This window comes from Anabrus simplex, chromosome 1, assembly GCF_040414725.1.
Source record: "Anabrus simplex isolate iqAnaSimp1 chromosome 1, ASM4041472v1, whole genome shotgun sequence".
Lineage (NCBI taxonomy): Eukaryota > Metazoa > Arthropoda > Insecta > Orthoptera > Tettigoniidae > Anabrus > Anabrus simplex.
In genome coordinates, this window is record NC_090265.1 from 526,552,324 (window position 1) to 526,577,149 (window position 24,826).

At 38.1% G+C, this 24,826-nt stretch overlaps 1 protein-coding gene across 1 annotated transcript in view; it reads left to right on the plus strand.

Annotated features, from left to right (window-relative positions):
* Window positions 1-24,826, plus strand: part of Brr2 (U5 small nuclear ribonucleoprotein l(3)72Ab) — a 226,235-nt gene that overhangs the window by 15,371 nt on the left and 186,038 nt on the right. Inside the window, exons 3-4 of the mRNA XM_067135469.2 lie at window positions 3,304-3,475; window positions 4,725-4,917. Of these exons, the coding sequence (XP_066991570.1) occupies window positions 3,304-3,475; window positions 4,725-4,917 (365 nt within the window). The remainder of the gene's footprint in view (window positions 1-3,303; window positions 3,476-4,724; window positions 4,918-24,826) is intronic.

The following is a 24,826-nucleotide window of genomic DNA, read 5'->3' on the forward strand; positions in this document are numbered from 1 at the left end:
CCTCACAAGAAAAGAGGGTTTCAGAAATTTCACATTTCCTATTAGCTTATCCGTATCTGGAAAGTGGCCCCTTATTTCTTCAGCAACTCTTTGGTAAGCATGTATATGGTACCTTAAGGGAGTTTGCTGCTTTAACCCTGTATGATACTGCGTCCGTGACAAATAGTAGCACAGAATCATTCTGGGCACCATTAGGCCACAGATAATTCATTGTTCTGTCAAATAATTTGCTTGTAGTTTGCTTTTTCCAAGACTTCACAAATTACAAGAAAAATTTCACCACTGTGTTCGTCATTCATTACTCCGATAATTAAATTTGCAATGTAGTGACCCATAGAATCCATGATCTCGTCATTTGAGATGATGTTTTTTGGGTATATTTCTTATTTGATTTCCTTTATAGTGCTGTCATAACATTGAAGATAATTTTTTCTTTAAGCAATACATAGGAGATGCCTTGACAATAGAAATGAAAACTTGTAGTGGGACCGGGAGGTTTTCACATAGGCCTATTTCCAAGAATTGTGAAGAGTTTAGATCTGAAAATTCTGGAAATTAATTTTTACTAATATTTTAAGATGATTGCAATAAAACTAGCTAAATGATGATGATGATGATGATGATGATGATTGTTGTCGGTGTTTGAAGGGGCTTAGCATCTTGGTCATCTGCCCCAAAACTAGCTAATTATTACCAAAAAAAATATTTCCTCATTTAAATTGATTGAAGGTGTTCAAAATTAGCTTTAAAAATGCCCTATTCCAGAGCAGTGGCAAAACATGAGAAGAGAATGACCCAGGTATGATCTCATGATGGTATGAGCCACATTTATTTTCGAGACAGAATCACCCTTGTATCATATTAAAATGAAAAGTCATTGAAATTCAGGCACTGGCAATAAATTAATATACATACACTCATTCCCTTGTCATAGAAAACAGACCAATGGTGGTAAAGGCAGCCAAAGGTATGTACACACAAGAGAGGCATAAGTCTGGATCTGCTACAGTAAAATTTGCTTATTAAAATACAAATTAGAAATGAATTTCAAGTTAAAAAAAAAAAAAAAAAGATGTTATTGAACTGTCATAACATTGAAGATAATTTTTTTCTTTAAGCAATAAGTAGTAGATACCTACACCTTCACGCTGCATAAAGAAAAAGTATTGTGTCTTGCGTGTTGACAACAGAAATGAAAATTTGTAGTGGGACCAGGAGGTGTTCACATATTTCCGAGAATTGTGAAGAGTTTTATTTTCAAGACAGAATCGCCCTTGTATCATATCAAAATAAAAAGTCATTGAAATTCAGGCACTGGTAATAAATTAATACACACACACTGTCATAGAAAACAGACAAATGGTGGTAGATTTTCTGTAAATTTTCTGTAGATTTCAATGAGCTAATCACAAATATTAATTAGATGCTTACTTGTTTTTGTCCATAGAAAAGCTAAGAATGCTTTTGACACTTGACAAGATAGAGGTACCCTGCCATCAGATAAAATGTCTTCATATGCAGAAAATGCTCTTTCAGTGTTGGTGTCGCTGGAAACAATAGAAGTTGCAGCTTTGGAGAAAATGTTATGATCTTCAAGCATGCCCATCAAGAATACTATTCACACAGACACTCTCACCTTTTCCTCTTGCAAGTTCCTTCACAAAATTTTAAAGAGCTTGATATCATTTTAAGAAGTCATGTTTCGGGATGCCTATAACTTTCTCTAACCGACTGCTGTTAACCGTGTTGAGAAGAAGAGAAGGAAGGTAGAAAAGTTCTGCAGTGGTTCTGAACCTCCAGAATTGTTCTTCGTGAAACATCTGAGCTTTGCAATCGTTTTTATTGCCTCTTGCTGGAACATGCTTATGAGCGTTTGTTGCCTGTCATTAATTAGGGTTGTGAGAATGTCTGTGACATAATCGCTTACAGCAGTGCTTAAATGTCCACCAGGCTTGAGGTACAGTTTATGAGTTAGTGGATAGGGTACACCCTCCAAATTAGTGATCAGAAGAAGTGTTATTTGGCAAAGTAAGCTTCACATTGTATGGGCTTCAGCTTACCAGAAGTTAGGTTACTAACTTCTATAAAGAGTTATAAAAAAAGTATTATAGCTTTGTTGCAGACTAAAATAAAGTACATAATTTTAAAATATGTATAATTCTCACAACTCACCTTTTCAAGTTTACAAAATTGTTCAAGTACATGTGTTAGCAACCATCCATTACAATGAAGTTTCTGTAAACTGCCACTAGAATGATACAATTTATTTCAGTGTTTGAATGAAAGTGGAAAATGAAAATGCAGAAAGTGGATATGAGTAAATTATCAGAATTTACCCTAGTTTTTGGGTGCTAAAAATAACAATTGAGACAAAAAGTAATCTGCAGTTTTAAGTTATGATGCTTTGTGCTTCCTTCTTCATAATAATTTTCTTACCCCAGTTTTCAGAAAGTAGAATATTGTCCATTCCTAATTAAGTTCTACTTCAGCTTTGATCATTGTCACTGCCTACAGTTGAAAATTCTCACTCGCAGAAATTTCATAAAATTTGTTTCCAGTTATCCTTCTTGCTCTACTTATTTCCTGGAGTGTTTCTTTATGCACAAAATTATAGGGATGTCAGCAAAGACTCTATGCTTGAGATAGAAAACCAAGCCTAAGAAAGGGGATAGGATCCATGCTTGCCCCAATATGTTGTTCAAGTTGGCACCCCTGATATGAATTATTAAAATTATCTTGCATACTGTGTGGTTCAGTTTCATAAGATCTTGAAGGTTTGCAATATTTTTTATCTATTTGATAAACTGTAGAAATAGTAGTAATAAAAGCATCTATTGCAAATTATCTATTGAAGATAAACATACACTGTCAGTGTCCTTTTTGTACATTTCATTAAGAGCTACAAATGTTACCCGTATAATTTTGATGTAAGTTATCTTTGGGTATATATTTGTATGTAAGCATTCCTGTGTGCAATTTTGTCCACTACTCCACTTTTTATTTAAATTGCTTGTTTCTCAGATAAGGTAGCATAATTATATACAGCCTATAATAAACTTAAAGAAATAAGCATTCTAAAAGTGAAAAAATACTAAAATCACTTGAGTGTTTCCTGAGAGTACCCTCCACGTTCATCAAACTCTCAGACTTTCTCTCTTTGTAATACAGTATTATTGTAGATTTCCTTAGAGATTGGTACTTTGTAAACATCTGAAAAGGAAGGTGACTTTTTCTTAAAAACAGTCTTTCTTTACAATAACTTGTTACTGTGAACTTGTATTACTCAATCCTTTCTAATTTTAGGCGTCAGAAACGTGATGAAGCCCAGTATGATTTTACAAGAATGAAAGGTGCCACTTTGTTGTCTGAAGGTGTGGATGAAATGGTGGGAATTTTATACCGACCTAAAACGCAAGAAACTCGCCAGACGTATGAAGTACTCCTAAGCTTTATTCAAGAAGCCCTGGGTGATCAGGTAGTCTCACTTCATTTATTGTTACTGTTCTGAAGTCTTATTAACATAGAAATATGCATAACAGTGTACTTTTATTTATACTGCTGTAACAGGAAACTTGGTCATGCAATAGGTATAATGTTGTTTTCCTGTTTATAATGTCTGACCATTCAAATGTAACAAAATTACAAATGCTGTAGGGCTTTTGGCATGCAATCTAGTGATTAACAGGGTCCAGATTTCGATGACATGTTACCTTCTCATTCCACCCTGGTGTCTCTTTTCTTTCACTTTCATCGATGTTCTGCCACAGGCACTCTCTGCCCCACTTACAGCTGTCCTCTTGAAGTTGGACCATTCATCTTCCACATTTTCTACTATAGTAACTGGAATTTGTTGTTTCAGTCTCTCCAGAAATTCTTCTTGTACTTTCGTATCTTTTAATTTCCACACTTTTATTTTACTACCTCTTATCACTTTTCATTTTTGCCATCACAACTCTATGATCTCCATCAGATGCTTCTCCTGGTAAAGCTGTTATATCCATGAACTGTCTGAGATTCGTCCTTTCCACCAGAAAGTAATCAATTACTGATTTTATTCTTCTATCACCCAAGTGTATTCACTGTAAATCAGTTGGAGATAGGGTAATGAAGTATTTTTCATCCTACTTCTGATTCATGAGTGTAGCATCTTTTTCATACACAGTTTACTAATTATGTTAATGGTTTATATGAACAATGTAGGGTGTATTTTCCCTTCTTCCCTCTTCTCACTTCTGTGTACACCACTGGTTATTTTAGATAAGAACTATTAGAATTCAGATGTATATGCACACAGGCAGTCTGATAATTTTACATAGATAGTCGTTGGGGTTCCCATGTGGTTCGACTTGTTTGTGTAACCTTTAAGGTTTGGAGAGAGATGTTATAGATAAGAATGCAAATGGTAGCTTCTTTTAAAGTGGTCATTACTTTTTTGATCATTTGCATCAGGTTGTAAAGTTAAATTGTTTTTGCTAAAGTCCTTTCTGTGACTGCCATTGTCAATGTGTAGCTTACAGTGTTATGCAGTGGCAGTTGATTGAACTGTTCACTCCCACAATTCATTCAATAGTTTAATTGAAATTCTTCATATACCTATAAACCTAAATAAAAAGTTAAGTTTAGTCAACTAGGAATTTCTGTTCATCTCTGATATTTTATAACTTTTTCTATTATGATATCAAGTTGTCCATACTAGTAGAGACTTTGTTCTTATCTTTAAACAGCCAAGGGACATCCTCTGTGGAGCTGCTGATGAAGTGTTAGCTGTCTTGAAGAATGATCGTTTAAAGGAAAAGGAGAAGAAGCGTGAGACTGAAGCACTTCTAGGTGCATTAGCAGAGGAACGCTTTGCTCTTCTTTTAAATTTAGGAAAGAAAATTATAGATTTTGGACCTGAAGAGAAGGCTCCGACAACAGGTATGTACTCCTGATATCACATACATACATACATCATCATTATAGACTGTTATGCCTTTCAGCGTTCAGTCTGCAAGCCTCTGAGAATTTACTAAACGTCGCCAATCCTCGATTTGCAACTAGTGTTGTGGCCTCATTTAGTTCTATACCTCTTATCTTTAAATCGTTAGAAACCGAGTCTAACCGTCATCGTCTTGGTCTCTCTCTACTTCTCTTACCCTCCATAACAGAGTCCATTATTCTCCTAGGTAACCTATCCTCCTCCATTCGCATCACATGACCCCACCACCGAAGCCGGTTTATGCGTACAGCTTCATCCATCGAGTTCATTCCTAAATTAGCCTTTATCTCCTCATTCCGAGTACCCTCCTGCCATTGTTCCCACCTGTTTGTACCAGCAATCATTCTTGCTACTTTCATGTCTGTTACTTGTAACTTATGAATAAGATATCCTGAGTCCACCCAGCTTTCGCTCCCGTAAAGCAAAGTTGGTCTGAAAACAGACCGATGTAAGGATAGTTTCGTCTGGGAGCTGACTTCCTTCTTACAGAATACTGCTGATCGCAACTGCGAGCTCACTGCATTAGCTTTACTACACCTTGATTCAATCTCACTTACTATATTACCATCCTGGGAGGACACACAACCTAAATACTTGAAATTATCGATCGACCTGTTCTAGCTTTGTATCACCAATCTGACATTTGATTCTGTTGAATTTCTTACCTACTGACATCAATTTAGTCTTCGAGAGGCTAATTTTCATACCATACTCATTGCACCTATTTTCAAGTTCCAAGATATTAGACTGCAGGCTTTCGGCACAGTCTGCCATTAAGACCAAGTCGTCAGCATAGGCCAAACTGCTTACTACATTTCCACCTAACTGAATCCCTCCCTGCCATTTTATACCTTTCAGCAGATGATCCATGTAAACTACGAACAGCAAAGGTGAAAGATTACAGCCTTGTCTAACTCCTGTAAGTACCCTGAACCAAGAACTCATTCTACCTCATTCTACCATCAATTCTCACTGAAGCCCAATTGCCAACATAAATGCCTTTGATTGATTTTAATAATCTACTTTTAATTCCATAGTCCCCCAGTATGGCGAACATCTTTTCTCTCGGTACCGTCATATGCTTTCTCTAGATCTACGAAACATAAACACAACTGCCTATTCCTCTCGTAGCATTTTTCAATTACCTGGCGCATACTGAAGATCTGATCCTGACAGCCTCTCTGTGGTCTGAAACCACACTGGTTTTCATCCAACTTCCTCTCAACGACTGATCGCACCCTCCCTTCCAAGATGCCAGTGAATACTTTGCCTGGTATACTAATCAATGAGATACCTCGATAGTTGTTGCAATCCTTCCTGTTTCCTTGCTTATAGATAGGTGCAATTACTGCTTTTGTCCAATCTGAAGGTACCTTACCAACACTCCACGCTAATTTTACTACTCTATGAAGCCATTTCATTCCCGCCTTCCCACTATAGTTCACCATTTCAGGTCTAATTTCATCTATTCCTGCTGCCTTATGACAATGGAGTTTTTTTTTTGCTAGGGGCTTTACGTCACACCGACACAGATAGGTCTTATGGTGACGATGGGTAGGAAAGGCCTAGGAGTTGGAAGGAAGCGGCCATGGCCTTAATTAAGGTACAGCCCCAGCATTTGCCTGGTGTGAAAATGGGAAACCACGGAAAACCATTTTCAGGGCTGCCGATAGTGGGATTCGAACCTACTATCTCCCGGATGCAAGCTCACAGCATCTACGTGCACGGCCAACTCGCCCGGTACAATGGAGTTTATTTACTATCCTTTCCACTTCCTCAAGCATAATTTCACCAACATCATTTTCCTCCTCCTCATGAGCTTGGCTGTTTGCAACACCACCATTATGATTTCCTTTTACATTGAGAAGATGTTCAAAATATTCCCTCCACCTTTCCAGTAATTCCCTGGGGTCTATTATGAGTTCATCTGAATTACTCAAAACACTGTTCATTTCCTTCTTCCCTCCCTTCCTAAGATTTTTTAACACTGTCCAGAAAGGTTTCCCTGCTGCTTGACCTAGCCTTTCCAGGTTATTACCAAAATCTTCCCCTGACTTCTTTTTGGATTCAACAACTATTTGTTTCGCTCTGTTTCTTTCATCTACGTACCAATCCCTGTCTGCCTTGGCCCTTGTTTGGAGCCATTTCTGATAAGCCTTCTTTTTACGTTTACAGGCTGCTCTCACTTCATCATTCCACCAAGATGTTCGCCTTTTCCCATCTTTACACACAGTTGTTCCTAGGCATTCACAGAAATCTATATTCTCAGTCTCATATACTTCATATGAGGTTTTAAGGTATTTGATTGTGTTGAATACATATAGTACATGGCAAAAGGATGATAAGGATGGAGCAAAAATGTCTAGTTAGAATAACCCATAGTGGGCAAGTTGTACACTCTGCAGTTGTGCTGTCAAGCATGCCAGACCTGTAGCTAACAGTAAGATCCTAGCAAACAGAATAGAAATGCCTAGGCCACTATAGCTCACTTGTCAGTCAGTAGAACATTGGTCCCATAAGCTGAAATCTGTGAGTTTGGGTGCCATCAGTTTAGTTGGCCATTTTTGTACCGTACCTTCTCGAATAATTAAGACCCTTGCATAATTTACGCATCCCAATATTTTTGGGTCCAAAGTGGAGAAAAAGAAATTTTCCCACATTTCACGCACCCACTTTTTCGAACATCCATCATGCAGCTCCGGATCTGTTTTGAAATAAATGTGCAATGTGCTGTTATCAGCTGATAGGTAATACCAGTGCACCAGTTCAGTGAGTGAATCACCGCAGCTGTGGCTATTGACACTCTATACCAGTCTGGTACAATCATATTTTACGAATGTTTCGGGTGTGGTACATGTGCTTTCTGTGATCTCAAAACTGTTTATTAATCTACAGTGAGCAAGTATTCGAGTAATATGGCATCCTATAAACTCGCAGTGATCAGTTACGCCAAAACATACAGGAATAGTGCAGCGGGCCGCAAGTATTCGGTGTCCGAATGCAATGTGCGCTACTGGCGGAAACGGAAAGTTGCACTTCAAGCCACCAACAAGTCTCGCAGAGCATTTCACGGACCAAAAAATGGCAAGTTTCCGCAAGTAGAGAAGGATCTACTTAAATATGTGATTGCAATTCGCAGCGATGGGTATGCCGTTTCTCACTAAATGCTGTATTTTAAAGGACGAGAAATAGCTTCTGCACATGGAATCAATGTCTCCGATTTTAAGGTTAGTTGAGACTTGATGATTAATTTTATGTAGAGAAGTGGGCTATCTCTTTGACGAAGAACAACATTATGCTAAAGAATGTCGAATGATTTCAACCAAAAAGTAATTGATTTTCACCACTTTGTGATTGAGAAGCGTAAAGTTAACGAATATTTGCTCTCCCAAATAGGAAATGCAGATCAAACGCCAATAAGTTTCAACTTGCAACAAAGCCGAACAATCAATACGAAAGGGACATCGAGTGTTGTCGTACGCACTACGGGAAGCGAAAAACAGCGATGCACTGTAATGCCTGCTGTAACAGCTGATGGCAGAAAACTTGCACCTTATGTTGTTCTAAAGCAAAAAACAGTGCTGAAAGTAAAATTTCCCCGAAGGATCCACGTTCGTATCCAGGAAGAAGGGTGGATGGACACGTCACTCATACAAGATTGGTAGAGTTTGTGATTTTTAGCATTTGCGATAAATACGAAATATATTCACAATTAAGTATTTATTTATTTTCCACCTAGCCGATACAATGATTGCTTAAGGCAATTTTTAATGGTCAAAAGTGGTACATGTTTTGTATATTATCAACATCTTCAGCCACATAACACTGTTATATGAAAAATATATAAATTGACAAAGTAATGTTAATTTTAAGGACACTTCCTCTAAAGCATTACTTTGTCAATTTATATATTTTTCATCTATACTCCGCATGGCCTTACTTCTAAATTGAAGTTTCGCAGAACAAATGAGCATCGCCTCTCCTCTGTTGCCAGCACGCTACTCTCACGAGAACAGCCGATGCAATATGACCGCGGTAAACAGCCCTCATAAAATGTAATACCGTACTCAGAAAAACTAATGAATATGGATTCAAAACAAATTCACAAAAACTACACTTACTAACAACATCTGACACTAATAAGAGAATATATTATTAAGAATAAAAGACAATGAGGAAATAATACATCACTCTCCGCTAATGGCTGACACAGGAAGGAGGTTATGGCCAACAAAGGGAACACTCCACTGATCTCACGAGTCACTAGAACCTCCAATAATATGAAAAACACACTAATTACTGTAGGAAAATGCAAAAGATCGCGAACCGTACCGAATACCACACACACTGAGGGAGATAGGTTAACCACGTTGTGAATGTAAATATCAGAGTTGGCAACTAGGTTTCGAGATTGTGCTCTGCCGATATAAATCGATATGAATAGCAGCTTGGGATTGGTTGGATTTCTATGCTTCAGCGCATAACCACCAGGCAGAGCCAAAATCTGCCAAAACGTCAATTTAGAAGTAGAGCCGTGCAGAGTATAAACAGTGTTATGTGGCTGAAGATGTTGATAATATACGAAACGTACCACTTTTGACCATTAAAAATTGCCTTAAGCAATCATTGTATCATCTAGGTGAAAAATAAATATTTAATTGTGAATCTATTGAAGTGCGATACGGACCATGAAGATGATTTGATGTAAATGCGAAATATGTCGAAATTTTGTCAGTGTATGTGCATTCATCTTATATGACCCGTACGAGTGGTTTTTAGCGATTTTGAATTAGCGATAAAATGCAAAATTGGTTCAAAATGCAAAATTGTACAATTTATGCAAAATAGATGCAAAACTATCAGTTTTATACGAAATAAACATATCTTTTTAAAAACGATGCATTTTTCTTAAAAAATAAGATATATGTTGTTATTTATTTCAGGAGAAATAATTATTACGGCGCCCATTGCCATCGTAAAGCGGTAACATGCTTTGACGGACACTTCCGTCCTGGTGCACGGAACATTTATAAGTTCATTATCGCAGTTAGCTGGTCGGAGAGATTTATTCTCTTTGTTTTGCAGCCTACCCGATTGATGTCAGATGATACTTGAAGTTATTTTCTCTGTGTAAATAGTAACTCTGAGCTGAAATACGGAAAATAAAAAGCACCTCATTTTGCCGCTCGTTGTAAACAATCATGGCGGCATCCAAGCGCGGCGTGGATGAGTTTATTCGTAACTGGCTTGAAAATAGTGATGTTGAAAGTGGAAAAGATTCTCTGAAGAGTGAAAATACTTCTTTAAATGACAGTGATGAAAGAGATTCTGATTTCAGTTCCGAGATGATAGTGCCAGTTGAAACTACGTGACAAAACCAGAATGCAAGAAGAGCGAGTGAGAAGTCTAGTTTTCCTTTTTTTTTTTTTTTTTTGCTTTACGTCCCACCGACACAGACAGGTCTTACGGCGACGATGGGACAGGAAAGGCCTATCTCCTGGATGCGAGCTCACAGCTGCACGCTCCTAACCGCACGGCCAACTCGCCCGTTGAGAAGTCTAGTAAAATGATACTTGGAATTATGATCTCGTTGACAATAAGCCTCTTTCTGTAACAGGTAAACTAGTTTTTGAAATTCATTCTATAGTGAGGAGGGGGTTGAGTAATAATCCGAAAGAAATGGACTTGGGGAATGAATTTCTAACCTCACAGTTCTGGGATCACGTTACTAAGGAAACCAATGCCTATGCCTCTACATTTCTTGCTAATTTATCTGCTTCCCTTAAAACCAGTAATACTTACGAACTAAAACATGGTTTCCTGTTACTATAGACGAGCTAAAAGCTCACTTTGCTTTTTTTATTCTTACGTAGCCTATGTGATTAATCAAATTTATGTTAAAGTGATGAAAAAGTAAATGGTATGTAAGGGAATATTTCCTTTCACAAGTAATGGTAGGCCAAAGGGTTAAATTATTCAATGTGTGGAATTTCTTTCACTGGCTAAAGAGCACTGCAAAGAACAATCAATCAAACAGCAAATACACTTTCAAGCACCACGTTCATTCTCTTTGTGTATTGACCCTTGATCATAGTTGGTTATTTTTGACATTGGTCTTAAGTAGTAGTTCTGTTTAAAAGTTCGGTAGCGATTTATTTTATTGTCTGGTAGTCATGGGTAGAAGCGAAGTGACGATCAAACAGCATGCCGAAAGTCACAAATCGGGACATTTTTATGTAAGCGATACAGATGGCCTATATTGATGTGCCGACTCTGCAGGCAAAAACTTGAAGAAGAAAAAAAAAATGTTTTGCAGTTCTTCCTTTGCCTTGGCAGCACTTCTGTGCATTTGGGCCTCTACGAACAAGGTCGATGTAGAGTTTTTTTAGCAAGTACAACATAATTGTAACTGATAGGCGGTCTCAAATGAAGGAGGACACCTTTTAAACAATTGGCATGTTGTACTTCAATCATCGTTGAATTGATAAATAAATACGTTCGGAATAGTATTTTCACTTTGAAATTGTGTTTGTAAATTTGAACATAAGCATATTCCTGTGTGTGCGTTAATACTTCTTGCAGTCTTATGTTGATGTTTGTCTTATTTTCCATAGTGAATTCAATACTGCATGATGAGCAATGTGTGATTAAACAGTATGATTTTACTCCCAACTGTTGTGTGTGCAATTTAGCAAATTATGCCTATTTTTAACCAATTTGCTACAAAACGCTAAACTTGAGAAGTTTAGATGCTACAAAACGCTAAATTTGAAAATCAAAATGCTAAATCTCTGATTTTTAAATGCTATAAACCATGAACTCTTAAAGATTGGATACGAATGGTTTGGGGAAACTGAGCAGAGTCCCTCTTTCGATTCCCAACCCTTCTTATAATGGACAGTTTTCGTGGCCACCTGACGGAAGACACTAAGGTATTGGGAACCGTGCAAATCGATTTGGCAGTGATTCCTGGTGGACTGACGTTAATACTTCAACCCTTGGATGTTTCGATAAATAAACAATTCAAGGACAGTGTGCGAAAACTTTATCAGTGCTGGATGGTGGAAAGTGTGCACGAACTTACTCCAACAGGCAAGATTCGGAAACCACCTGTGGAACTACTTTGTGAGTGGATATTGCACGCTTGGGACATGATTTCTTCGAAGGTGATTGAAAAGAGCTTCAAGAAAACAGGAATCTCAAGTTTGTTAGACGGAGTGAAGATGATTTCTTATGGAGAGATATGAGCAGTGATAACAGTAGCAGCAGTTCTTCCTCCAGTGCTAGTAGTGAACTCGAAGACAGTACCCTATAAAAGGTAAGACTTTTTTTTTGCTGGTATGTCATTTTTATGTACTTTCATAAATTGAACTTTTATTAGTTCATATTTATTTCACTTCAGGTCGTATCGTCAGCTCGTAACAGGAAGAGAACTTTCCAGTATCGGTACTGCAAACCTGTCTCCCCAACTTACCTTATGTACCTCGTCAGACGTTCAGAAAGAAACGCACACCGTAATTTTACGCCAAATGACGATACCTGCAAATGAGTTGAACCAATTGTGTGTATATTTGATGTATTCTTTTAGATGTAAATAAATTTTAAATATTTTTTTTAAATATCTGAATTCCTTGAATAATTTTCGCATCTGAATTTTTCGCCTGTGTTTTTGTCAAAAGAGTGTGTTAATTATGTGAGAAAATACGGTATGTGTGTTCAACACAACATAATCGGTGAAAGCCTAATTAGAAATATGTATTCGATGGAGATAAGATACATCTGAGTGCATATGCGTAGGAATTGACCTGCCCCCATCAGTGAAGTAAAAAATGTCAGATTTCAAATAATAACATGAATTACTGTGGAACCTTAGTTCTGCATTTCTGGAGAAACCATGGAAGTACAAACAAACAATACAGGAAAACAGAATATCCAAAAATAAATTGAAACTATCAACAATTTTGTTGAACATTACAATAATGAAAAATTTATTGTTGTAATCTTACAAAAACTCCTAAACCAAAGCAGCACTAATGGGCCCTGACCTACCAAGCAATCACTGCTGCCCAAAGGCCTGCAGAGTATGAGGTGACACATGGTCACAATGACAAATCCTATAGGCGCTCTACCCGGGGTTGCTATCTCACACTCAGATAGCTCCTCAATTAATTTTTATCACACCCCACTGTCGGCAGCCCTGAAGATGGTTTTCCGTAGTTTCCCATATTCACACCAGGCAAATGCTGGGGCTGTACCTTAATTAAGGCCACGGCCGCTTCCTTCCCTTTCCTAGGCCTTTCCTGTCCCATCATCGCTATAAGACCTATCTGTGTCGTTGCGACATAAAGCAACTAGCAAAAAAATTTTTATCACATAGGCTGAATGGACCTAGAATCAGCCCACAGAACCTGGCTGGGAATTCAATCCGGACACTCGGGTCTGAGGCAGGCAAGCTATCCTTAGACTACAGGGTTGGCTTCAAAAGCTCCTACCTACATAAATTACACGGCTAAAAAATCTGGATACTTTAAATTCAATTTTACTGGTTAAACTTTGTCAGTTTCCCATGAAAATTTCTCGAGGTCAGCAACTTCGATCAGCCAAGCTGATCAAAAACTGTGCTACTAAATAACTCCAACCCAAATAGTCTATCACAAGTTGTTTTTAATTCTCCAATCTTATAAACTAAAGCACATCATCCGATACAAAAAGCTCCCAACATGATGGCGAAATCTCTTCTCCTCGTTAAGACGTTTCTTCAGTTGATTGGAGAGAACATGTTAAGCGAGTAAACATACTACTGAATATACAAATAGAAACTAACCAATAGGGATATGGAAACACTAGATACGATTTTTTCCGACATGAGGGCATTTTATGTCGTGTATCCGTGGGTAGGCCTACAGTGAGAACCATATCTGCCATTTCTAAAGATGAGAGGAAAGTATTAAAAAGTGTAAAAAACACAAGAGAACAAATATGAACTAGTCTGGCTGGTTGAGACAGATATTTCTTTAGTGTTCCTTGATGCGAGTCTCAATGGACCAGTATGTTTGGCCAGTGTATATCTTTCTGGAAGTACAGGGAATTTTGTACACCCCAGGGTGTGGTGGATGTAAGGCACGTAGTCAGTTCCCTTCACTTCTTCTTTCTGTGATCTTGGCTTAGTTGTCCGTCTGGGATGCAGGGCTCTGTGAATCTATACATTATTGTAACCATTATCCTTGAACATGACTTTCAGTGTGTTCATTTCCTGGATATTTGATGGCTCACAAATTTGTGTTGCTCTTATGGTGAGTGTTCTGAGAATGCCTTTTTTTTTTTTTTTTGCTGGATGGTGGTGAGAATCTGCATGGAGTGAGCGATTTGTGTGAGTCGGCTTACGATAGACGGTTTGTCCTAAAGAGCCGTCTGGTTTAGGAGGGCTTCCAATCTCAGCAAATTAAGGAGAAAGAAATTCATTCTTCTGCCTTTTTTATGCTTTCTTCTGTGATGCCGGGGCCATAACATCGTTCGCAACTGTGTGAAATGCTTTTGCTGGCAGGACTTAGTGTTTACAATGCACTATGTCTTCTGGTATAGGCTAGAGCAATTTTGTTACTTTCATTGATCTGTCTCTTTCTTATCCTTGGCTTAGACAATATGAAAGTGACTGAGGTATGAGCGATGCTAGTAATGCCTATCCTTATGCAGCCAGTCCCTGCTATGAATGGTGTGAAAATCTTGCTCATAGGGTTGGTTGGTGAATGCATTTCAGTGGGCTTGGCAGACTGATATGTAATAGCAACTCTGGCTCGGTGAAGATAGCAACGGGAAACTACCTCACTCCTCATTTCCCTAGTACGCCTCTTCAGTGATGCCTAGGCCATCTGTGACAGCTGATGGCAGAGCTGTTGAGGATTGCACCAGCGGAATCGCTGATGGACTGAACATACATACATACAAACATACAACTGTGTGAAGCTGAAGCACACGTTAAATACTCCTAAGGCCAGGTGAATGTATCAGCGTGCTAGCGAGGCTCTTGTTGTTGAGAGAGTGCATCACACTTGTAAGGAACTGGACTCAGTCTCCCAAGAGTTGTCTCACTTACACCTGCTTTTAACCCATTCAATGCCAAACCCGTATATATACATTATTGAACACCGTGCCTCGTCCGCCAAACCCGTATGTACACATTTTGGTGCAATGTATACTTCACTGATCTCATAAATGAACGGGATATAGTGTCACAATTTGGAATTCTGTGGAATTGCTCAAAGAAGTTCTGTACGGCAGATATACCACTTCATTTCGCGTGTTTTGAAGATGTTATTTCAGATTTATTGGAGCTGCACATGGGCCCTATAGAACCCAAATAGGGAATTTATTATGATTTTTTTAAATCACTAAGCATATCCTTGAAACATACACACCAGCCAGTAGGGATGTTGGCAAGCTTCAAGCTGGGGACATGAAATATTTAAGAGCAGTAATTTAGAAAACATTGATGGATGAAGCACTGGAAGTGGATCGCGAGAATGCTCACGATGATACATCGGCTCTGTCTTACTTAGGGATTTTGGTCATTTGTGTGGCGATTAAATGGTAACAGATGATCATGAAAGTTACTTAAAGCATTGAATTTGCATTTCACTCATCAGATGGATCCACCAACCCTACAAAATATTCTTATATTCGACAAATGAAGTGGCGCATGGCTTTTAGTGCCGGGAGTGCCCGAGGACATGTTTGGCTCGCCAGGTGCAGGTCTTTTGATTTGACGCCCTTAGGCGATCTGCGCATCGGGATGAGGATGAAATGGTGATGAAGACGACACATACACCCAGCCCCCGTGCCAGCGAAATAAACTAATGATGGTTAAAATTCCCGACCCTGCCGGGAATTAAACCCGGGACCCCTGTGACCAAAGGCCAGCACGTTTACCATTTAGCCATGGAGCCGGACATTTGACCAGTGAAATCTGTTGATCGTGACTGTTTATGTTGTGGTGGTTCAAAGTTGTTACTGCGTGGATTTGTTTTTGGTTGGTTTATGACAACAATTTTGTCTTGCTATCAATTTAGTTAAGAGTTTATCTCTTTTATTTGGTCGATTATGTTTTGGCACTGTATTCTCGAACCATAAAAGTACATCATCGTATTACTGTACTTCTTTATTGCATGCGCTTGCATCATCTTTTTTCTTGTAATGGCTGGGCCATGTTCAAGGCTGAATGATTCCGATATCCTTGAATTTTGAGATGATATTAACAGCAAGTGTCGAAAGTGATTCCCGGCATGTGGGACGTGACTATTTTACTCCCGAACTGCACACCGTGAATTAGACCACGAAGGAACTGATATCGATAACAGTTCCGTGTGCAGTGAACAACTCTTGACGGCTGACGGGCTGACGCGGCTGTCCCACCACTGCTACGCCTGTCTATAGACGGTGCACGAAATTTGAATTTTTTTGAGTTTCTCGGTTCACATTCGAGTGCCATTTTGATCTCTGACATGTTCTGTCATCTGTTGGGCATTATGTAGAACTAATTGATCAGAGATTATAGCTTCAGGAAGTAACTTACGGAGCTTTTTGTGGACATCTGTGGCATCTGTGATGTAAACAAACATGACGGAACAACAATCTAGTTGCTCTTGCAGCAATGTTATTTCAGATCAGAGAATCTTTCAGTTATTAACCACAGCGTAAAGTGGAGATGATCATTTTAATGAATTGTTAAGCGATTTTGAAAGTGAGAGTGATAGAGGGAGTGCCGAAAATATTATATGAGAGAGAGAAACGAAAGAAGAACACGATGAGTACAAAAGCTATTTTATCACTATTTTCATGGCGGACGGTTTACTTTTCTTCACCAGAGTTTCATGTAACTGTGACAGGCTCTCAGGGCCAAGTAATGTTTGATGACAACCCAAAAATCATTGATTTTTTAGAAACCTTTGTGTCAGTGGAGTTGCTGCAGATAGTTGAACAAATCGGCATCACAAAAACCAGTAGAATACGTGTACCTATCACCACATTCCAGGTTTGGAAAGTAAAATATCAACTTACATATTTCTAAGAAGTTACATATATTAGTTGCCTACAGATTTTAGGAAATAATAATATTTTGGTTTCTCTCAAAATAATATTGAACATAAGTGTAGGATTTTCCATTTGCATTTAGATTTATAAACAACCAACATTTATAAACATTTTAAGCTAATCACCCGAGTGATAAGTTAAAAATTGAGGCTTCTACAAAAAAATTTACATACGAATGAAAAAACGCAGCACTGAGGTACCAAACAGTCAACTGGTAACTCAGCACTTAAAGGGTTAAATTATTTCTGTTATTTATAGGTGTAAAGAAGAAAGATGGCATAATGTTAAATAGTTTTGTTATTGAAAACCATTTTTTTATTTTTCAAAAATTATTTTCAGAGTTTAATATTTTCCCCTGCTTTACTAATAATACGTCCAAGGTATATTCATTTCTGATATGCTCATAGTTTCCTATATTAGTGTGATTTATTTGATTTTAATATGTGTTTATGTGTTGATTTTTTGTAATTTTGTTGCAAAATCACAAAAAGTTTGAGCTGCTTTGAGCAAACCCGTGCATATATGCTGTCTGCAAGAGGGTTAAGAGAGAAAAAGTCAGGGAATCCAACTAGTAAATGGATAGATAGGAGGAACAAGAAAAGGAACACAACTGTAGTCAACAATGTAAGACAAAGGTTATGTCCATAGTTACCCCACTCAAGGGTGTAACTTTGGACCCTTATTTTTCAACATTTCAGGCATAATATGAAGTCCGATCCAAATGAAACATTGCATATATTTAATACAGCCTCTCTTTAAGAGTTTGATGCTAATACCGGTACCATATTTCTCCGAATCCAAGACAGTGTTTTTTTTCCGAATCTCATGTGAAAAATCAAGGGTCATCTGCAGTCATGATCTAACATTAATGAACATCACTGGAAGCTACCACAGTAACCCGCTGCTTCCCTCCTCCCCCCCCCCCTCCCCCACACGCACACACACAAAACTCGTTGACCATCAACGTCCGCGTCTTTATAAATCGCTAGCCTCGGCAACTGGTTGTACAGTGCCTCTGTATAATGTCACTGGTTCTCGGGAAATAGTCAAGAGAGAATGACATACAGAAATGTCTCTGAGATCCACAGATTGGCATTAAATCATGCGAGCCTTCAAATTCTTAGAAAGGCCATGGCTACTCATTGGCGGAGTTATAGCAAGTCTATTGTACCTGGCACTTAGTGAAATTAACAGTTATATAGACAGCAGGAATATTTTTGTGATGGATTTTCGTATTGTAAAGATACATGGAACAGATATTACTAGCAAATTTTCAATGAGTTTTCATAGATATTATGTTGCCAATTTCAAGTTAATGGTTATAAACATGTCGAAATGAAGAATAATTGTGCAACCGCAAGAAAATACAGCATAGGTCTAACTAAAACCAAAGTTCGGCATTAGCATGAAGACAAAGATAGCTTAAAAAATGCATAATATACAATAAACGCATTCAGTGGCCCACAACAAGTGTGCTTTAAGGAAGTCAGAGATGAAATTTTGAGGTATGTGCACAAAAAGCGGAAGGGCGGAATGGCCATACCACAGCGCAATAAACTCATTGACCTTCAACGTCCGCATCTTTATTATACATCGCTAGCCACTAAAGTCGGCCAAAGCTGGTAAGTGAGACGTGCATCTAGTGACAGCCGGTTGTACCTGACACTTAGTAAAAGTTACAGTTTTATAAACAGCAGGAATATTTTCCTGATGGGTAGTAGTATTGTAGACACACGTGGATCAGGTATTGCCAGCAAATTTTCAATGGGGTCTCTTCGATATTATGATTCAAATTTTAAGTTAGTGGTTATTAAACTCGTAGAAATAAAGAATAATTGTGCAGCCACAAGAAAATACGGCATAACTAAAATCAGTTTTCAGCCTTGGCGTAAAGACAAAGATAGTGTAAAAACGCATACTGTACAAGAAAGGCATTCATATGATTTCACAAAGCATTTTTTAAGCCTAATTAAATTTTTGTGAAGGAAAAATTGGGGGTTGTCTTGGACTCGGAGAAATATGGTAACTTTATTCTATCTTTGAAATTGTAAGATTTGTTGACAGTTTAATTTCATAAGTGTCCAGAGTTATCCTGTTTGACGGTATCATTTCAGACTCTCAAGACCATAATTAACACTTGTCAGCCGTTTTGGATTTCAAGAACACCTTCATCTTGATGGAGAATGCAGTTCTTCACCTTTCAGACCACTTTGCGCCCCAGGTTGTCTCTTAGTTATTTCCGGAAGGTCCTTTATCTCATGTATCCAAGTTCTGAACTTACCATACTACTTTCTTGAACAGTGTCTCAAAGTGGCCAGATTCGCCTTCACTGCAGTTGCCCAGGGTGTTGTGCATTTCCATGTCATGAGAAGATTAAGAATTCTTTGAGATATTTTGGTGTTAGACATTCTAAACAGATGCCTATGGCACTTTTTCACAACAAGTTAGAGCTTTTCATATTTAGAGTACTGCTCCACGTTTGACTTCAGGTGATATTTGTCCTCAGAATTTTGATGTGGGCCAAGGATATTTAGTCGGAAATTCCTCTTTCATTTGGATCCTCTCTATCTGATTGTAGTGAGATCCAAGCACTCAGCAGTATTTAAGGCTTCAGAACATGCTACTGTGATGTAGTGGTAGTATTCGGTCTGTCATGTGATCAATCTGGACTAGGTTTGCAGAGGTAAAAAGCTGTTTCCATGCATTTAGCCTGATATTTCAGGGCTTCTTTTTCCTGATGTCTTAAAAGAAATGATCTCTCCAACATACAGTGAATACGTTTGATTTTTCCACATTTGGAATCGAGAGATGCAGTGGTTTTTTCAGAGGAAATGTTTCAACCTGGAGGCGGGCGATATTGAGGTCATCTGACAGTAGGACTATCATCTGCAAAAGGAAGGCAGTAGATGTTCAGTGCATTGGATCCAGTGCTCAATCTTTTTTATTGGTTAATATGTTTCTCCATTCATGGGTGACCTTTTCAAGAATACCGTTGAAAGGAATGAGAGAGTGCCCATTGCCTTGACAAACACTAAACTTAGTCTCAAAGGCTCTAAAGATTCCCCCATGAATTTTACTTGTGAATAGGTGTTGATCAGAGTTTGTTCAAACCCATCTCCTTGAGACATAAAGAAGACTGGTCAGTTGAGTAACAGACCTCCTTGCTGGACGTGAAGTTCCCAATCAGCTGTTGCACCAAATTGCGCCAGACGTTCTGCTGTCTGTTTCCATGAGCTGTGAGAGTCAGTACAAGTGGTTTGGTACAGAGAGATCAGATTTTGATGGTAGTCTTTGTTGAAAATATCTGTTCGCTGCAGGAGCAGGTCCTAACCCTTTGCCATTCCCCATTTAAAGGCGGATGGCTGGCCGTAATTACCGTGTTCTTTGACAGTCCTTAAAACCCAATAGGCACAGCAGCATAAATGCCACCCTTTAAAAGAAAATAACTAGAAGTTGAAGGAATAAAGATATAAATGTAATTTCTTTTGCATTTCATTCTGAAATGATTAGTGCATATAAATGTGTACTCACCCTAATTTTGAATATCCACATTTCGCTCCTGATGGTATTCCAAAAAGCACCCTGTCTTGCACAGTGGTAGATCGCACTGCTTACATTTGAATGTTGTTTGTTTGCCTCTCCGAGAAGCTGCCCTATTTTTCATTTGTAAACACAAAGCACACACTTTGGCATGACCAGGTATCTTCACAAGGGAATTAAATAATTTAGGGGATGACAGCCGATGGCTGAACTTCTTTTCCTGCCCGTACGTTTGCTGGACGTGAAGTTCCCGATCAGCTGTTGCACCAAATTGCGCCAGAAGTTCTGCTGTCTGTTTCCATGAGCTGTGAGAGCTGGTCGGTGTAATTTATGACAGCACAAGGACACGAAATTTCCATTTCTTCATTGCCTTTACTGGTTTTTCGTTTCACTGTACCATCATTCACAGGATCTGAATATGTTGACAGCATAAGAACCGTACGTTTATCTTGCCAGACTGTTGCTGTTACACCCTCATTTTGTGTTTTCCTACATTCTCCCCGCTTGAGTTTCAACTGTGCAGGTTTTCTAAACTGATCAGGCCAACCCTTTATATTTACCCTCGTTGTCGCACAAGTATAGGTGTTATGGGTTTGCAATAATTTGATCAGTTTTGCAGAACTGGAAAAGTTATCAAAGTAAATGTGATGCCACTTTCCCCAGTATGAGTCTGTCAGGTGCAGGTCACCTGCTCTCCTAATAATAAATTCTGGTGCTGTGTTTCTTTCTTCCCCTTGTAAATCTCACATTTCAGAAGGTAGCCATTTCCTCTGTCAGCAATACCCCATGCTTTGATACCCCATTTGGGGATATCTTCTGTAAAGCACTTTTTCTCTTCTTCTGGACTTAACTTCTGTTCCTGTAAACTCATGTCATTGTAGACTTATTGCAGTGAAGGTCATAAGATGTGCTGGAAAAGCCAACTTTCATCTGTTAATTCGGATGTAAGATAATCAAGATCAATCAATCAGTCACTACTGATCTGCATTTAGGGCAGTCGCCTAGGTGGCAGATTCCCTTCTGTTGTTTTCCTAGCCTTTTCTTAAATGATTGCAAAGAAATTGGAAATTTATTGAACATCTCCCTTGGTAAATTATTCTAATGCCTAACTCCCCTTCCCATAAACAAATATTTTCCCCAATTTGTCCTCTTGAATTCCAACTTTATCTTCATATTGTGATCTTTCCTACTTTTAAAGACACCGTCCAAACTTATTCGTCTACTGATGTCCTCCCATGCCATCTCTCCACTGACAGCTTGGAACATACCACTTAGTCGAGGAGCTCGTCTCCTTTCTCCCAAGTCTTCCCAGACCAAACTTTGCAACATTTTTGTAAAGCTACTCTTTTGTCGGAAATCGCCCAGAACAAATCGAGCTGCTTTTCTTTGAATTTTTTCCAGTTCCTGAATCAAGTAATCCTGGTAAGGGTCCCATACACTGGAACCATACTCTAGTTGGAGTCTCACCAGAGACAAATATGCTCTCTCCTTTACATCCTTACTACAGCCCCTAAATACTCTCATAACCATGTGCAGAGATCTGTACCCTTTATTTACAATCATATTTATGTGATTACCCCAATGAAGTTCCTTATATTAATACCTAGGTATTTACAATGATCCCCAAAGGGAACTTTCACCCCATCAATGCAGTAATTAAAACTGAGAGGATTTTTCCTATTTGTGAAACTCACAACCTGACTTTTATCCCCGTTTATCATTATACCATTGCCTACTGTCCATCTCACAACATTATCAAGGTCATTTTGCAGTTGCTCACAATCTTGTAACTTATTTATTACTCTGTACAGAATAGCATCATCTGCGAAAAGCCTTATCTCTGATTCAACTTCTTTACACATATCATTGATATAACGTAAAGGTCCAATAATACTGCCTTGAGGAATTCCCCTCTTAATTTTTACAGGGACAGATAAAGCTTCACCTACTCTTAATTGTCTGAGTTCTGTTTTCTAGAAACAGAGCCACCCATTCAGTCACACTTTTGTCAAGTCCAATTACACTCATTTTTGCCAGTAGTCTCCCATGATCTACCCTATCAAATGCCTTAGACAGGTCAGTCGCGATACAGTCCAATTGACCTCCTGAATCCAGGATATCTGCTGTATCTTGCTGGAAGCCTATGTCAAACTGACTGGCCTATAATTTTCAGCTTTATGATGACTTAAAATGCATAGCACACCTGTAGTATATAACACCCAAATTTGAAATGTTTTGAATATAAACAGTTTATAAAAAGAGCAGTTTGTGTAGGTATGTGAAGTGTATGTTTCAAGGTAGTGAGTGCCTTTTAATCGCCAAATTCTATGTTTATATATGATTTGATTATATAGTTTTGTTTTAGTCAGGTATATTTTACTATTTACAAAAAATTGCTTGTGGTAACAGGTTTTTATTAAAATATGGACAGAATCTGTATAATATTGCTCAGAACCACAATAAGTGTGGTGATATGTAGGTGAATATGTTAGTTCTTCAAACTAAGAACACTTGTTTTTAATTTCTGGTTGACCTAATTTGGGTTATGTTCAAATCAAATCAAAATCTCTTTATTTGCAAATGAGGTGTCTACCTCGGTGGCAAATGGTACACTAAAATACATTATTGTCAAGCACTAAATATTAAATTAACAAGAGAAGAAAATTTTTCCTATAATACAATATTATACAATTTACGCTAACAATGTTTTCTATTAAACACACAGCTCATCCTTAATAAATTTATATTGTTTACAAAATTCAACTTATAATATCTCCTGTACTACTTACAAATATAGTCAACTGATATACAGTATGTGGAATTACTTCAAATGATACTATACAACTGGTATAACATTAATATTTACATTGCATTTATTTATTTACTTTTTTTTTTTTTAACCCGTTCTGGATCCTAAGTAGCATAACGACCTGCTGCGTCTTAACCAGAGCCCCTTTTGCCACCACTTTTCAGAGTTCCTGAAGGGCCTTCACAGCTACCGTAGCGGTCCCAGGGCCCTCGAAGTCCCCACTGTACTTCACCCCTACAGGCAGTCCCCTACTTTGGCTGTCCAAACTCCTTAGACCAGGGGATGGAATTAATTTATTCACACACATTTTTTTATTTACAATAACCTGCACTGGTCGAATGCCCTCTAACACTTCATTTATTTTCTCTGTTGCTGTTTATTCTCTTCTTGAATATCTGTACAGATTTTGGAAAAGGATCAAACACTACCCCTGGTAAACTGTTCCACTCCATTCACACCCTTCCCAATGAATGAAAATTTACCCCAATCGCTTCTGCTAAAATTCCTTCTAATTTTATATTTGTGGTCAGTCCTGCCGATATAATTATTTTCCAACTGAAGCCTCTCACGGATATCTCCCCATGCTTCTTCTCCTGTATAGGCTCTATATAATCCTATAAGTCTAGTTTTCTCCCTTCTCTTACTTAAAGTTTCCCACCCAAGTTCCTTTAACATTTCTGATACACTACTCTTTCTCCTGAAATCCCCTGTTACAAATCTTGCTGCTTTCCTCTGCACACTATCTATTTCTTTTATTAGGTATTCTTGGTGAGGATCCCAAACACTGTTTGCACATTCCAATAATGGACGAACCATACTCAAGTAACTTTTTTCTTTTAATTCTTTGTTGCATCCTTTAAGTAGCCTCATTATGACATGTAATGATCTGTATGCTTTCCCAATAATGTCATCAATATGACCCTTCCAGTGCAAATTACTTTCAAATCTCACACCTAAGTATTTGCACTTGCCATCTTTTGGGATAACTACCTCATCCAAAGTATATTCAAATTCAGTTTTAAAGCTCCTGTTTGTAAAAGTTGTAACAGTTGATTTGCCTCCATTAACCTTCATATTATTTTCTTCAACCCATTGTTGGATACTTTCAAGGTCCCTTTGTAATTCTGAACAATCCTCAATGTTGTTTATTTCTCTATAAACAATTATGTCATCTGCATACAATCTTATTTTTGATGTTATATTGTTCCCTAAATCATTTGCGTATATTAAGAAAAGTAACGGACCGATTATACTACCCTGTGCAATTCCCTTCCAAACTTTCTCTTCCTGAGATACATTATTTCCTACTTTGACTTTCTGAACCCTTGAATTTAGAAATGCTTTTATCCAACGTGTAACCCTTACGTCCAATCCTATTCCCTCCAATTTCTTTAATAATATTCCATGTTCCA